At 31.4% G+C, this 17,589-nt stretch overlaps 1 protein-coding gene across 1 annotated transcript in view; it reads right to left on the bottom strand.

The window, feature by feature from the left end:
* LOC148311936 (uncharacterized) overlaps nt 1-17,589 on the bottom strand; it is a 125,998-nt gene that overhangs the window by 26,464 nt on the left and 81,945 nt on the right. The window contains exons 6-7 of the mRNA XM_088278301.1: nt 8,754-8,938; nt 5,172-5,278 (exon numbers count right to left, since the gene is read on the bottom strand). Of these exons, the coding sequence (XP_088134427.1) occupies nt 5,172-5,278; nt 8,754-8,938 (292 nt within the window). The remainder of the gene's footprint in view (nt 1-5,171; nt 5,279-8,753; nt 8,939-17,589) is intronic.

Genomic DNA, 17,589 nt, shown 5'->3' with positions numbered 1-17,589 from the left:
CGTAATGATTCTATCCTTTATTTCATTATTGGAAACTGCACTGGATTAACTTGATAATTATTACTCAAAACTGCTCGCGTTTTAAATGAAAGTATAATAAATATTTAATAAGGGTTTTATATAATTATTATTAATATAATATTTATATTAACCCCTCATAGAATCGAACTCGGGAAACATGTACAGTGATTAAATACACCAGCCAGTGGACTACCGAGGCAGCAGACATTACTAAATTTTAATAATTATATTTGTTTTTGGTAATATAATCATAAACATACATTTAGACAGGACTGGTGTGGTGATCGCCAACGCGATACGAAAGTCGGCTACAATCGGCACAATTACCCAAGAAAACGCTTTCAGCATCTAACTTTAAGAATCCTAGAAATTTTGTTTTCTAACTAACCAGCACACCGCTTCTCCGCAATGCTAGGTGGAGAGGATAGAAGGCTACGCTAATCTGTCTTTAAAAATATTATTCGCCTCTTCCACATCCAAGCATCTCCTCATACATACCCGTCGATTAATCCATCTCCTGGGCTATCTACCTTCAAGTATTTGAAGTAATTGTTTATGCCAAGTATTCAACTGTTTCGTCTGATTCAACTTCCAACATCGTTTACCACATCGCTCACTCCTTTCAAGAACGTCATAAATCAAAAATCGTCAATTTTCAGTTGTGCATGTTTTCGGAATGCCCAGAAAATGTACTATATCCCAGCAAAAGAGGCATAATTTTAACTTTATATTTACCCGCTACAGGGCAGAAAGTGTTGTTTTTGCATTTTAAAGAAAAGTTATTGTTTAATTATTTTTTTTAAATAAACTAAATATTTTTCAAATGGAGAAAAAACCTTCAGGTTTTACCTAAAAAGATCTGTTGCACAGTTAAAAGTTCAGTAAGTGGCTTGATATTTATTTTTAATACATTGTGTTATATTTTTAAACATTAAAAACGTTCTCCTGAAAAATCAAGTTTTTTGATTTATGACGTTCTTGAAAGGAGTGAGCGACATGTGTTTTTATCAGTGATGTTTTGGACAAATTATTTCTTTACTTGAGCATTCATACGTCTATAATACAAATTTTGCATCAATCTATCATCGTCGAATTTTGACTGTATTCTGTACACTCTTTCCATAATATTTCCATGTTTCACGTGTATATGAAGGTTGGTACAACGACTCCTCTGCGCATTGTTTATAAATCTTCCAAAATTTTTATTAATGAGGAAATTATTATTTTATCTTTTATTCAGCTTAGTTTTATGACCGTTTTCTGTCCGCCTCCGTAGTGTAATGGCTACCGTTCAGGAGGTCTCGTGCTCGATTCCCAGAGGGGGAACTAATAAATATATGATTTTTTTAATTTTAATATTTATTCAATATAACCCTGGACTGGTACCTGAAGTGGAGGGCTGATCACCTTTCCTTCGTGTGATAACGATTAAGATAACACTACGTTTATGATGCAGTGCCCTATGCACCATTGGGGTACGGATAAGGGTTCAAATAGTTTTATGATGACGTATGAGAGAAATTAGTTATTAGAAACGCAAATGAAATTCCCCGAATAACAAATAGATGAAAAATCACACCACCAAACGGTAGTTAAGTGTTATCTAGTAGTACTTAACGTAATGACAAGTATATTAGGAATTATTAATTCCTCGAATCCCGAAGCTCTTATAAGGGTATTAACAAGAGTGCTTTTTTATTCAGTCCGCCGAAATGAATGAGTAATGTGCACTAGAGAATGAGCAAGTAAGTGGCCTAATGTATAAATGTACCTATATATGAATAAATGATGCTCACACACGCAATGGCGCCAAGTTTTTCGTGAGGAAATGATGGATCCTAATACCGTCACACAAAAAATGGGAATTTCATAAAACAAAACTTTCTAGCATAAAATCGCAGGTGTTTGTGTATGAATCCATGTTTAATTTAGGGAAGCATAGTAATTATATACTGTTTTATTATTACACCTGTCCATGAGAGAATTTTCTCCAAACATCGAATGAATTGATATTATACACGCAAAGATAGTTCAATAATAACAAATTTAAAAAATATATGTTACCACACGATGTTGAAAAATAATCAAAAATCATTTTGTTAGTGTTTGTTTCTCAATTATTAGGACATTATTTGTAGATTTTGATATATTTTGAAACTGCTTTGAAATTGTTGATGATAATAAAAAAATATATTTAAAAATGTTTTGTGATTTTCAATCCAAAAAATGTGATATTTTAAATTAAGTTGGAAGTTTAAGTAAACATGCGTGTACTGTTAAAAAAAATCTCAATATGAAGTTGTTAAAAATTATATAAAAATTCAAATATTTAAATGTTTAGGGAAACAAACTATACCAATTTTTATTTTTTCGCGGTGTCAGAATTCAATTGTTAAATAATTGAGAACGTGATTATAAAATTATAACATTGTGTATATTTTTACTATTTTCTTGTGTATTTTTTTGCTACTTCACCACTTTCAATTTGTTACTGCAATTTGTATAATTCAAGGTAAGACAAAAATTTTAATATTATCGTTTGATACAGATCTAGTTTACATTCACACTGAAATTAAATTAAGTACCATGCACGTCTTCATGGAATTATTTGTAATAAAAAATACTGCATTTCATTATGGTGTGGTGCTTCATAAACCATTATGTGCAAATAAGGGCCAGAAAAAGACAAAGTTGTTGGATATAGAATTCACGGATTTTGCATGGAGCGATGATAGGTTACATTACCCTATTTATGTTAGTGTCGAACTGTGAGAACATGTAGTCTCATAAGGTGTTTTCACACTTGGATACTCAAGCTGTGGCGCTACAGAAAGCTTCTAAAAATAGTTATTTCAACGTTAGTTGTTATTTAGAAATGATCATTATTTTTGTTGATTTATTTTTGAGGGAGAGAATAAATATATTTATAAGATTAAAAATATTAACTATCATAAAGAAACGTTATTTTCAAGGCATAATTTTAAATTATTGTAGGTACAGTAATATATTATTAGGTAATGCAATAATAAAATGAAAGCAGAACACTTCATTTTAACACAATGAATTCTTCGTATAGTAATAAAAAATGTTGAAATATATATATTTTTTTTAGTAAATACCACTATTCAAAAAGAACTTCTAATTAAATAGTAAATAGTGGTATTAACAAAGTAAAATTTATAATTAAAATGAATAGGTTTTACCACAAAGTGACATGTGTAAAAAAAAAAAATATTGCATGTGTAAAAAAAAAGTTGAAAAAGACTGATTATAGAATTCATATTTCTATTTTATTATCCCGTGTGTAGTAATAACAAAGTACTGACATTTCTTGCTATGATTTTATATTTTCCGTTAAGGTACCGGAATTTTTTTTTATATCCGCCTACAACAATATATATTCATGTAACTAATTTTTCACGAATTTCATAATTAGAGTTTGGATCATGAAGAAAAATTAACCTCATTAGAATCGTAACAATTAGACGGTCGTTTATTGTTGTCCGGAACCGCCTACAGCTACACATTACTTCGGTTCGGCCCGATTGTGAAACCGCTCTAAGAAGAAGGAACAGATCAGTTCGACGTGAAATTTTGGTATCGCGTATTTCTCTCCGGCTAATGGCGTATTAGTTGATGTGTATCAAGAAAAAAAACATTTCATCTTAATAAGTTTTTTGTTTGACCTTAGACTCATAAATCAATTAATACAGTTTTAATGGATATCTCTTAGTTTTACGTTAGGCTATAAAGCCAGATTTTTACTCCAGAGAAAAATACTTGGCCTGTTCAATTAATAAGAAGACTGATGTCATAAAACAAAATGTACTTTATTAAGAAGTTACATGTCTGGTTTCCCTTCAAAGTAGTCACCTTACCAATGCACACACTTATCCCAACGGAGTTTCCACTTTTCGAAAAAACCTGGAATCCTTTCTTTATTCTTCTCCACCCGCCCTACTCATCTGACCTCACTTATTCTGATGTATTCTTGCTCCCCAAACTCAAACTACTTGAGGCAATTTTTGAGTGGGTCAATGGGACGAATGAGCTGAAAGACATAACAAAAGAAGAGTTCTAGGACTGTTGCCAAAAGTGGAAACACCATTGGGATAAGTGTGTGCATCAGGGAGATGACTACTTTGAAGGAGTCCCAGACATGTAACTTATAAATAAAGCACATTTTGTTTTATGACACCAGTCTACGTATTAATTGAACAGCCCTCGTATATGGCCTTTTGAAGACTACACGATTAACTTAAGATACTGAAACTTGTTTAAAAGAGTTACTAATTATATTCTATATTTAGTAAAAAGCAATTAGGTGACCTAAACTGTCATTTAGTTTTATATGATTCCTAGAAATATTTGATATAATTTATTATATGAAAGCATATTTTCAATCTCAAGTTACTCTTTAAATAATCCTTAGCAATAGCTTTAGAAAAATTGTACACGAAAGATTAAAATATTTGTTCTGCTTTGGTAAAACTATGAGTAGTCATACCAAATCATAATCAAGGCATAACTACATAGTGTAGATAACTTTAACTCTACTAGTAGACTTTTTTTATCGACTTAAGAATTTTTTTTACCTATTTTCAGTTTCATAATAATGTGTTATTAGGAAGAAATGTTATGGATTTTTTTATCGAATAAAAAAAAATATTTTCATTGCATTAATGGTTAAAGCATATGTTTAAAAAAAAAACAAATTGCAAAAAAAAATAAATTAAAAAAAAAAAAATTGACACTCAAAATGTTGTAAAATATGGCTAACTACATGGTACATCCACGGCTAGCCGGAATAAAAGTCATCTTTATTATATACTTATTTCAAATTGTAGTTATAATCGAGAGATCTTTTGTACAATAATGATTATATTTTGTTTATTAACCCCGGTTTTGATAAAAAAAAAGTAACATTTACATCAACAATGTGTAATCCGTACATCCAATTATCGTTATGATGCAACTCCATACAAAACATGTCAATTAAAAATATTAATTTATTTCCAAATACAAGTAAAATGACTAATCTATGACTTTGTTTGTTGAAATGAATGATCGACTCATAAATATAACCCGCGATAAATCTCCACAAGAAAACATTTACAATTTTCGTATATTTTAATATAAATAATACTCACTTAGTCGGTGCTTAGACTGTGCATCTCTGAGGCATTCCCAATGAAGGAGGTGATACCAGGATACTCCTTGAAGGTCAGACTTGTCCCATCCTAAGTGCCACTCTCCACTTGAAAAAAAAGCAAAAAGCACAAACATCTAGTTAGTAATTTAATAACAGGCATAAAGCCAATAATAGACGAACACCTTCGTACATCTTTATAGGCATATTATTTGGAAGTGCGTCATGAAAATTTATGACTATAATTTTGAGGCGAACGATTTATATTTTTTTCAAAGCTGTTTGATCACAAAGGTTATTAACATTATTATTTTGCCAGCAATTTGTTTTCTTGTTATATATTGTAAATGGTAATCGAATATATTTATCACGGCCGAAACAATCTTTTTGTTAATATTCAACACTAATAAAATAAAACTTAGTTTAACTTTGATGATCCTTATAACGCAAGACGTCACAAATCGTAAAAAAAACTCAAAACTATAATTTACTATCGGGAAAACTATGGCAATGCCATATATCCTTGTTTTAATAAATTAATGGTTTTATTAATATGTTATGTTTTGAGATGGTTTGGGCATGTGAATCGAATGAGTTAAGAAATAATAGTAAAACAAATTTATAAATCAAATGATGGTTTGTAATAGAAGCAGAAAAAGACCGAGAAAAAAATGAAAGTGGTGAGGTCATGAGTTGAAATAATCGCCAGGTATGAGTATGTATGACGAAATGCATAAATGTGGAAGAGGCGAATGTTGTTTGCAAAGACAGATTGATGTGGAGTTCTATTCACTATACCTACCCCTACGTAGAAGCGGCGTGTGGTTAGTTAGTAAATTAGTTAGAATAACGATAATATTATATAAAATGTTGTGTTTATTTGATCGTTCATACTGCTATCAAATGGATTTTGTGTTTTTTGAGGTTTTTGTTTTTGTGTACAGATGATTGTTTTTCCATGAATTAAAAGTCTCTTTTCACAGGCAAACAATGATTTAAAACTCTTGGTACGTCTATGGAGAAGGTATATGGTTTGCACTTTCGTGATCATATACATTTCATCTCTTTAGAATATCAATGGCGTGATTTTTACGACGGTATTCTAGTTAAATACGTTCTGTTATTGATCCACTATTTAGTGCACTATTTCTCACCCGACACAGGCTCCTTTCGCTAAGTAGAAAGGCACATCAATAAATATAAGGTAGCCATAAATCATACTTAGCACGAGCGCAAGATGGCACCTTCCCGGTTTCAGCACCCATGTTTGAGATGACACACTTTGCATAAATAAATATGCTGAAATTATAATAATGACAGAAGTCATGTTCGCTGTACGCAGATACAGTCATCGTGTCCTACCTCCATTGTATGCAAAACGAGGCATGTGACAGTTTCGAATATTTACCTTAAGCCTTAACACAGTTCCACCGAATTGCTAAGCAACTGAGTATACGTTACTTGTATATTACGTTACTGTGAAATATTTGCTCGCTGATTTAAATTTCGTTTGTGAATGGAAGGGTGCTCGGGAAAATATTTATATTTATTGAATGCAATTCACAAAAATATTTCAGTAAATATTTGAAAAAAATGGTGTGAAAAACACATCAATTTAAAAAAAATACTTTAAAATAAATCTTCATTGAATTTACTCGATTCTTTGACCAAACCAACGACTCCACTTTTTCTGTTACTAATGTACGAGCAAAGAATGGTTCTAGTAAAATTGATTGAAAAATATATAAAATAAATATGTTTTTTCATTGTAATATATCTTTAATATTAAACTGAATCACCTTGCCTTCATACAATTAGCCATCACCTTAAAAAAATAACTGTGTAACCATCACGCCATTTTCCCGCAGGGGTAGGCAGAGAGAATAGAACGTAAAAAAAATAATCTTTCTTTGCAAACAATCTTCGCGACTTCCTCATTCATGCATCTCCTCATATATACCCGCTGATCATTCCGACTCCTGTTCTGACCACGCCTAAGTATCAACTTAACAATGCATCAATTTGATGCAGTGCCCTATGCACCATGTGGCGCAATTGAAACAGTGGAATATATACATGTCTAGAAACATTTTTTAAGCTTTTTGTCAACGGAAACAATGAAATGAGTACACATAGGTAATTTTAAAATAAAGTCATTGTAAAAACGTTACTGTCTAACGTATTGTTAATACTGTGTGTTTATTTAATCTTTGATTTCAACAATCGTTTCGTGAATATGCTATATAGAATTTCAACAATAACAAGGTTCGAACAAACAGCATTTTCAGGTTTTAGACCACAGACGAAGTTATTGTTAATAAATGGTTATCAAATAATATTTCAATTTGTAGACTAATCTTATTATTCAATTTGAACACCCCTGTGAGCCCACATTTGAAATATTTAACTAATTGGCTTTATTGCCATTACTTCAATATTATGCCAGATTAAATTTATCCGTTTTTTTAGTTTTACTTTAAATTCTGACGAATTCAATGATCTCTGTGTAACGTTTATAATTAAATTACATAATGTGATCATAAGGTATTGAAGAAAACTTGAAATATTAAAAAAAAACTTATTATTTTAAGTATTTTGAATTCACAGTTTTACCTTTGTTGAAATTATTAAAGGAAACACTTGTTTTCTTAACACTTGAGTTTATTTAAGACAAATAGTTTCGGATGTTAAGCTTCCATCTTTAAGTCTAAATGTAAACTAAAACATAAATAATTGTTCTATAAATAATGGAAATAATATAAGGAGAGGGGTAAGTTAGGAGGAGGGGGGTTTGTCAAGGGGCGGAGTTTGAAATAAAAGAAAAATGGATAACAAAGGCGAAGAATTTTGAAACAATACATTTTTTTTTACTCATTACCAATTGTGTGTAATCTATTAATAACAGATTTTGTACTGCACCATGTACGAGTATTATCATACGTTAATTGGTGCACTTCACGAATGAATCTAGAAGAATGAAACACAATTTTTTGTCAAAGATGTAAATAATTTCGGGGCTGTAAAAATTTGAATTGACAATTTCATCTTAGATCTTGCATACAAATAAAAGGGTCTCTGTTAAATAAAAGCTTTCTAAATCCAATCATTGATAGCTTTTGTTATGAACTCAATCATGGAACGTTATGAGATTGATCATATACCATATGTATGACTTCCAAAATTCGAGTATTGTGGTTGTCAATTTGAGTATTGTGGTAGAATAGTGAATGAAACACGAGTGTAAATCGATCATTTAACCAGCCCATGACAGATCTTAAGTCCTGTAATTACCAAGACTTCCATTTTTTTAAAAATCTGTGTTGAGATGTTAAAATGATTTTTTGTACAAATATGATATAAATCGGATATTTTTTCATCTAGCACTCGATTTCAATCAGTTTAACAAATTGTTAATCAACTTTAAAATTTTTATTTTTTAATATTTTGTATATTAAAAGCATTGTTAACATTGTGGTATAGTAATATAATACTCTCCTTATCATTCATCGTTCACTTTATGAAATAGCACTTTAAAAAATATATCGACACACTCGTAGGATATTAAGTAAACAAATTGTAGTACTTTTTATCTACGTGCAGGATCTTCATGTCCATGGAGTGTATGGTGGTAAAGACGTTGGTGGCTCCCTGCACCACGCACTCGCGGGTCTCGGGCATGGCCACGGGGGAGCAGGCGGCCAGGAACACGGGCTCATTCCGGCTGCAGAGCGGCAGGAACGACAGGAAGTGCCCGCGGACCAGCACCACCTGACGACAAGGAGAAACAAAGTATGTTGAATAACAAAGAAACTAAAATTTGCACACAACATAATGTCATATCTATTCTTGTTGTTGGGTTAGGTTAGGACAACGAAAAACAAAGTATGTTGAATAACACAGAAACTAAATTTTGCGTATAGCTAAATGTCATATAGATTCTTCTTGGTCATTTTTTCCTACTGCTGGACTACCTACTTTTATATCTTCCATCGTTTCCTGATACTGAAAAAAATATTGTAGACATTTGTAACATTTCTCATTCATTTTTTAAGTATGGATTTTTAAATCAAACACACAATTTTTGAGTCTACTAAGTTGTATTTTATTAACAAAAACACATGAAAAATTCATATTATTTCACCTAGTTATGGCATTTTCAAATGAACATTCGTTTGAAAATGCCATAACAGGCGAAACAATTGTCACAATATTAATTTTTTATGTGGTTTTATTAATAAATTAATTATTAATAAATTTATTATTATTTTTTATGTGTTTTTGTTAATAAATGAATTAGTAGACTCAAAAAATCTGTGTTTGATATTAAAATTAATACAAAAATTAAAATGGAGTTCTATAAATTAAACGCCAAATCAATAAATATATAATTTCTCATATGCACTTTTTTATTGTGTCCAAATCATTGGACACAATTGATGAGTTTGTCTCCACTGAGGAGTTGTTTATTTCAAGATTTTTGATTTCTCAACATAATTTAAATATAACAACGTTTTACTATTGTACTCTATTATTTTGATTTCATATAAACAAAGAAAAATATGAAAGTCTAGGTATTCACGATTTTTCGTCTTGTCATGTGCTGGTTACTTGATACACGTGTTACATCACCATTATACCCATGGTGGACAATCCACACTACTCAAATTTCTAAAGTTATATTTATGCTTCAATTGAATTTTCTTTTACATGCAAGTTCATTTCAAATTCTAGATGATGCCGAAAACGCATGTAAAAGATGGTTCAATTGAAACTTGAGCAGAAATTTGAGCAGTGTGTTTGTCAATCATGCGTTGAATGGTGAATGTAACACGTATATAAAGTGATCACTTAACCAGCTTATGACAAGTTATAAATCCTTTGAATGACCAGACTTCCATATTTCTCTTAAACTATGTTGAGCTATCAATAAAAACATTGATATTACTCATACGTTTTTTATAGTTACTAATATTTTTTTTCGCCTGTGTATGTCAATAGTCATATTTGCAGCAGAGGTTTTCATCAAAACGAGGTGTTAAAGATATTAAATAATGAAAAAATGTACGTTTCATCAAATCGCCTCTCCTCTCTTTTCAAGAACGTCATAAATCAAAAAACGTTTTTAAAGTTTAAAAATATAATACAATGTTTTAAAAATAAATATCAAGCCACTAATATAACTGTTTATAGTGCAACTGATCTTTTTAAGTAAACCTGAAGGTTTTAACTCCATTTGAAAAATATTTAGTTTATTTAAAAAAAAATAATTAAACAATACATTTTCTTCAAAATGCAAAAACAATACTTTCTGTCCTGTAGCGGGTAAATATTGAGTTAAAAATATGCCTCTTTTGCTGGGATATATATAGTACATTTTCTGGGCATTCCGAAAACATGCACAACTGAAAATTGACGATTTTTTTATTTATGACGTTCTTGAAAGGAGTGAGCGATATAAATTCTGTGAGAATGAATGAATTAAAACGCTACTATAGTTTTCATCACTTCAATCATTCTGACGAGTCGTTAATTTTGGTGCAGTATTGTTATCCGAACTCACAGAACAATGTCGAGCTCTGAGCCTACTAGGTCGTCATCGATTATGTTTAGCCTTCGATCCCATTTCGTGGCGCTGACATTTCATCACGGTGATGATGAGAACAGTTTGGATACATCATTAGAGGAACAATAGATCACCCGACCGTCTTGAAATAACAGACGTGTCTTCGCTCCAGATTGCTAAACTTACGTTCGACACACATCGGTGCGGGGACCGTTCTTTTAATAGGATTTATGCGTTTCGAATTGCTCTTTTAAATATTTAAAAAGAGTCGTTTGAATGGTTTTAGATAAATCTCACAAAATATAAGACAAATCTTATCTATCAATAGATAAAAGGAACCGAGAGATGTATCTAAAAAACTTGTTTAGAATTCATCAGGCGCTCAGTAGAAATGTATTAGGGAGGGTTACATGAAAAATCATTCGATTGTGAGTTGTTTTCAGGAAATACCTACTTGCCTACTTAACAAAATACATCATTCACAAAATGGGGCACTCGTGTTTGCTTACCCTTACTCTTACAAGTAAGTATAAATTGTACACTAATTTTACTAGTTCCTCGATGTTATGTAACTACTATATACATATAAACTATAAAGCATTATTAAGAACTAAATCTTCAAATTCATAATTTCGAACAACCATTTTACGAGCTCAAAATTTTGGCCATTATTTAAAAACAAAATAAAATGATATTTCTCACAAACAGATTTAAAAAAAAAAATTAATATATCACATCATCATGAATATCATTTACGAGGAGATTGCACACTTAGCGCGTTAAGTTAATTATATATTACAAAACTTAAGAGTGATTGAAAAACACTGCCTCCGTATTATAATTGATGATCGTTTTGGCGGGAGATAAAAATACAGGAACAATGGCGGGCCGTCCTAGCTGCACCATCCATGAATTATGTATGGATCCAGCCATGGACCACTATGCTGATCGTGAGTAACCTCGTAGGGCCGTCTTACCTTTCAACTCCCATAAAAACATATTCGAAACCTTTTGAATTTTACAAATATTGAATTTTCATTTTAAAAACCACAAAAATCACAGAAAGTGAAGCGTGAGGTCGGTAAAAGGAGAATAAAAGTAGAGTGACTGCAGTCGCAATGCAATATCCCAGATGAATGTGCGGCAGAATAATGTATTATAGATACTCAGTTACACGCATAGGTCAAGTGATGAACAATTTAGAACATTTGGATATACATAAAAATATAAATTCTGATATAACGTTAATATATCCTTTTTTGGATACGTCACCATTATTATCTTTGTTTGCTTTTACAAAAATTCCCGTTCCTTTTCCCCCTCCACCGCTATATATTACCCTACCAACCTCTTTATACGAGTATATCAAAATATTTCTTTTGCTCGTCAATTATATTATTCACCTGTAGATGAAAACATCTGTTGTTTTCAAAACTAGTCATTTGTGATGAAATAAAACTCATTAAGTGGTATAATACAAATGTTTAATTTATAAAAAAATGCATGATAGATGTTCGAATGGTGAACTACGAAAATAATGCAAGGCTCGTTAACATCGTTAAAATGAAAAAAGATGTGTTAAGAAGGTTTGGGCATGTGGAACATATGGGTGAAGAAAGGAACAGTGAATCAAATTTAAGGGCGTATGTAGTTAGAAATAGAAGCAAAGAAAGGCTGAAAAAAACTTGGCATGCATTATGAAGTATTTTAAAAACTTGGAATTGGTCAGGTCAGGAGTCGGAATGATCGGCGGGTATGTATGAGGAGACGCATAAATTTGGAAAAGGCGAAGATAATTTGCAAAAACCGATTGGTGTGGCGTTCGATTCTCTGTATCTACCCCTGCGGGGAAACAGTGTTATAAGAGAAATATATGAGATCAAAAAAGTCGTTAGATATCTTTGATTACATGATCATAAAACAACGTTATGCGCATGTGAGGAGAATGGAACCATCCAGACTCCCCCACATTGCACCGAACGACCAGCCCCTAGATTGATGACTCTCGAAAGAGGTGAATGGACAGCTGGGAAATGACATCGCAGGATGCTAATCCTCTTAAAAACAGGCCATAAGGCCTACACCAAGAATAAGAAGAATTAAGTGTCTTTAACAAGAAATTATACGAATTAATTGAACAAATAACGCAATTCCTCATTAAAATGTTAGCGTTTGTCCCTAACTGTTGTCGTTATTAGGGAAGCGACGAAGGACTCCTTTATAGAGTCCACTGTCGATGTCGTATTTAAAACGAATGCGACTGATTCCAATATGTAAATGCTACATCTCAATACAAGTGTTACGGGCTGGAAGCCGAGTGTACTTCGCTATTACAATCAGAATCATTTACATTTCAAAAATAAATTCAGGAGAGAGCTTTTACGTTTATTTCCCTACATCAGTGGATGCTTGAAATGTTCTCTTAGGGTATGCGATGTTGAAAAGCTTACTTTTGTAAAATTCAAAATACTTCTCTTTTTCGTATTTTAAAAAAAAAATTACAATAAATATTGAAAAAAGTAAAATATGTCAGTTGAGAAAACTATGGTGTATTCATGTATTTCTAAAAAGGATTATAGTATTATAAATTCTTGTAATCTAATAGTGCCAATTAAACATTTTTGGATTTGTATAAATTCATATTTTTTTATAGCAGTAACTGAAAATTTTCAATGATATATATTTATTAACATAATGTATGCATATATTAATTTATCTCCATTTGTGAAAATCGATTTCATGAAATACGGCAGTCACTTTGTGGTAAAATCAATATATTTTAAATTTATGTTTTACGTAGTAAATACCACTATTTCATATAATCTATTATCAAACGTGTTTTGATGCATTTTGCATCATCATACGGTATTTGAAAATGATGCGGAATGCATCGAAATACGTGTGTTAATAAAATTTGATCAATAGTGGTATTCATTTAGTAAATAATAATAATAATAAAACTCTTATCCACACCCCAATGGTGCATAGGGCACTGCGTCATATAAACGCAGTGTTATCTTGATCGTTTACACATAAAGGAAAGGTGATCACCCCTCCGCTTCAGGTACCAGCCCAGGGTAATATTGAATAAATATGACAGTGAAAAAATCACTTATATTTATTTTACCCCCTTGGGAATCGAACCCGGGAACTCCAGAACAGTAGCCGAGCGTGCTGACCATTACACTACGGAGGCGGACAAATTCATTTAGTAAAACATAATAATTAAAAAAAATTAAATCCGTTCTTTTCTTTGGTTTATCTGTGAATTTTCGAACAATATTCTATAATTTCAAAATATGTTTTATTGAATTCACATGGACTGGTCGATAAATTTGATAAAAGACTGTTTATGAGTAAGTTTCTCGAAAAAGAGAATGAGGATAGTAGCTATTTGATAGTTTGCATTTTTATTTGTTGACTTATTTAATATTGTCACATATTTCAATATTCCACCTCGTTATAAAATAAATGTCATTTACTTGCAAATATTGCAGTATTTGTGGAACTGTTTCACACCGAACTCGGTTGATTTATTACATTTTTAGCACTTCATAAGGTGACTAAATACACAAAACCAAGGAGCCTAAATAATTAACAAGTTATAATTTGCACATTTAAATGACAAGGAAAATTGACAACAATTCGTTTTACTGCATGCAACACACCTACCTAATACATTTAACCTTCTGTTTATAGCGTGCGATCGAAACGATACTTATAGTAAGAATATCACCCAGTATCTCCAAATTAATTCACCCTTCTTAACATTCTTCTTCTTACCCTTTTCTGTACCCAATGGTGCATAGTGCCCTATGCAAAAATAACTTTGCGTCAATAAGATGAAGTGCCTGCATCGTATTGACACAGTGTTATTTTGATCGCTACTTATGTGAAGATAAGGTGATCACTCCTGCGCTTCAGAAAACAGTTCAGGGTTAAATTAAATAAATTTATTGTTTTGTGACCAGTCCAGGGTTATATTTAATAATAATATAATAGTGTAAAATTACTCATATTTATTTTTAAACCCCCCCTTCTGAGAATTGAACCCGAGATCTCCAGCAAGGTAGCTAAAAACGCTAGCTTCTACACCTAGGAGGCAGACGCCATTTATTGTCTTCACATTACATTATGCATTTAAAAAAATTATAAAATCACTACATGTCAATTTATGGTGATTTCACAATAAAATTTTCAAGGTATTAAATTAAAAATTACAGAGTATCAAATATTAACTGTGCTAAATGACATTCAGATTTGTGGAGTATGTGGTTTTGTTCTAAACAGAGCAATCCGAGCGCTTTTTCACAAACACGTCATCCGAATATAATGACAAGTTACTTTTATTCAGAGTCAACTTATTTGTTAAGACATTTTTTTAAAGTTCAGATTGAAAAAATACTCGCTTGAATAAAAGTTAATATATCTAAATGACGATACATGGTTACCAAAACTTTGACAGTACAATTTTATTTATTTATTTTTATAAAGAAAAATAAGCTTAATGTTTAATTACGAAAATACTACGTTGCAATGCGCCTCAAGTAAAACTTAATACTCTAACATACAGTCTAGTGCTCTTATTTTCGTTTCTTCAACTTGCCAAAATGGAACACAAAGGAGAAGAATGAAGCCTCTATATAAGGAGAGTTCAAAACAAAAATACAATGTACAGCAACCTTGGGAGAATTCGTAACACTGGCGTACTGTGAACTATGGGAAAAATACCTCCGTTTCTTTAACGCACGCCTGACCGGAAACCAGCGGAATCACTTTGAATGTACCATGTCGTAATCCTCCGGTAAAAGTTAACTATTTATTCGACAACAACTGCCTTCAGTTGTTTGAAGTAGATTAACTGTAAACTTTGGATTGAACTTTAAGGATTTGTGTAGTTGAATGTCATGGTTTCAATTAACTACGTTTGTTGAAGTTCCCTTAGTGAATGGAAGATCCGGTAACCCGTAATATGCAAGGCTACAATTATCGAGTTTAGAATATTTAGATCTTTTTATGTATGTGCTACGTTTAAAGCTCCGTAAGCAAAAAAATCAACACTGAATATAAAAGTATTCTGTATATCGAAATTAAAATATGTATTTTTTCTTGAAAACAATTATAAACTCAGTAAATTTATACGGTTTACATTTAAAAAAGTGTAATTGTTTGAATATAGTTGAGAGATAATTGTAAAATAATTGCAATCCAATAAATTATTATATCTCTAATTTAGTTACTAATTTTGACGTGAGTCATTCGTGAGTAACCGAATCTTGTAGTATAAACTAATTGAGTGATCAGATCTCAATGTTGAGTGAATCTCGTTCACGAACATTAATTCGTTCTGATTTACGGTGCTGTTGATTGCATCTTATGATCGAATGTTTTCTTAATTCGTTCACCGGTTTATTGGTTCACAAAATACTGACATATTAATTCAGATATTTATTTAAACAAAAATTGCAGTTGTATTATTGTATATATGTTTATAAATTCCTGACGACATTATTTTTTTATTGACGAAATGAACAAATGAAAAAAAATGTGACTCAAATATTTTTACTTCGTAACTTTACTGAAAAAAACCTAGTGCATGAGAAAAAAAATACTTTGAATTATTTATTCCAATAAAATCATGTCATATTCTTCTTATATTGACAAAGCTTAAGCTGCCTTAAAAAGTTATAAAAAAGATTGTTTTAAAATTATTTTTCATTGAGTTTTTAAAATTCACTGGGTCTCAAAATACCGCATTAAAAATAGGGTTGGCATGTTTTCCATAACCCTAGTCTCAAAAGACCGTTAAGGACCTCAATCGTGTGCATATCGGGATATTTTTCCAGGATCGTCATTATATTGGGTCTATTAATAACTGTGACTTATTCTGACTTAACGAACTAAGTAGCAACCCTAATACTATGCAACAACCATTGAGCAGCAATTTTGAAGATATGTTTGATCAATTTTAAAGTAACGAATCTAAATGAGCTTATAATAATAAATAATAATAAAACCCTTATCCGCACCCCAATGGTGCATAGGGCACTGTGTCTTATAAACGCAGTGTTATCATGATCGTTTTACACATGAAGGAAAGGTGATCAGCCCTCCGCTTCAGGTACCAGTCCATGGTAATATTGAATAAATATTACAGTGAAAAAATCACTTATATTTATTTTTACCCCCCTTGGGAATCGAACCCGGGACCTCCAGAATGGTAGCCGAGCGTGCTGACCATTACACTACGGAGGCGGAATGAGCTTATAACATATTAATATATTTTTCGCGAAGCTTTCAGTTGAAAATGTGAGATACATGGTTTTGAAATCAGTGAACCTTATAAGGTAAGGTACTTCAGTAATATGGGGGTAAATTAGTCATGGAAATGACTCCATGTTTTAGTTGGCTAAGCCTGTTACGTTTATGGGAGGATTAATAATTAAATGAGATCATTAACAGACCGAGCTATAAATGCGATTATGTAATTGGAACATGTGAGAACATACCGTGTGATAGAAACTTAATGTGATCTACTATACTGCCTCAATTAATAATTAAGCGTTTCTTTAATTAGTACCAACCTATATTATTACATAATGTGTTGTGTAGGTGTATGATAATATATTTTTAATGAATGTTTTACATAGTTAATACTACTATATCTTAAAATCTACTATGACACGTGTTTCGTTGCATTCCGCATCATTTTTAAGCACCGTATTTTAGATAGATTTAAAAAAATAGAGGTATTTACTAAGTAAAACATTGATCAAAAATGGATTGATTTTACCACAAATGACTACCAAATCAATTAATGAAAGTATGATAATCTGCTTATTTTATTTATAAAGTA

Source organism: Brachycentrus maculatus, unplaced genomic scaffold (assembly GCF_059751285.1).
Source record: "Brachycentrus maculatus isolate JH-2025_06_01 unplaced genomic scaffold, ASM5975128v1 h1tg000055l, whole genome shotgun sequence".
NCBI lineage: Eukaryota > Metazoa > Arthropoda > Insecta > Trichoptera > Brachycentridae > Brachycentrus > Brachycentrus maculatus.
The sequence above is the reverse complement of the archived record's forward strand: the minus strand, read 5'-3'. Positions and strand labels throughout refer to the sequence as shown.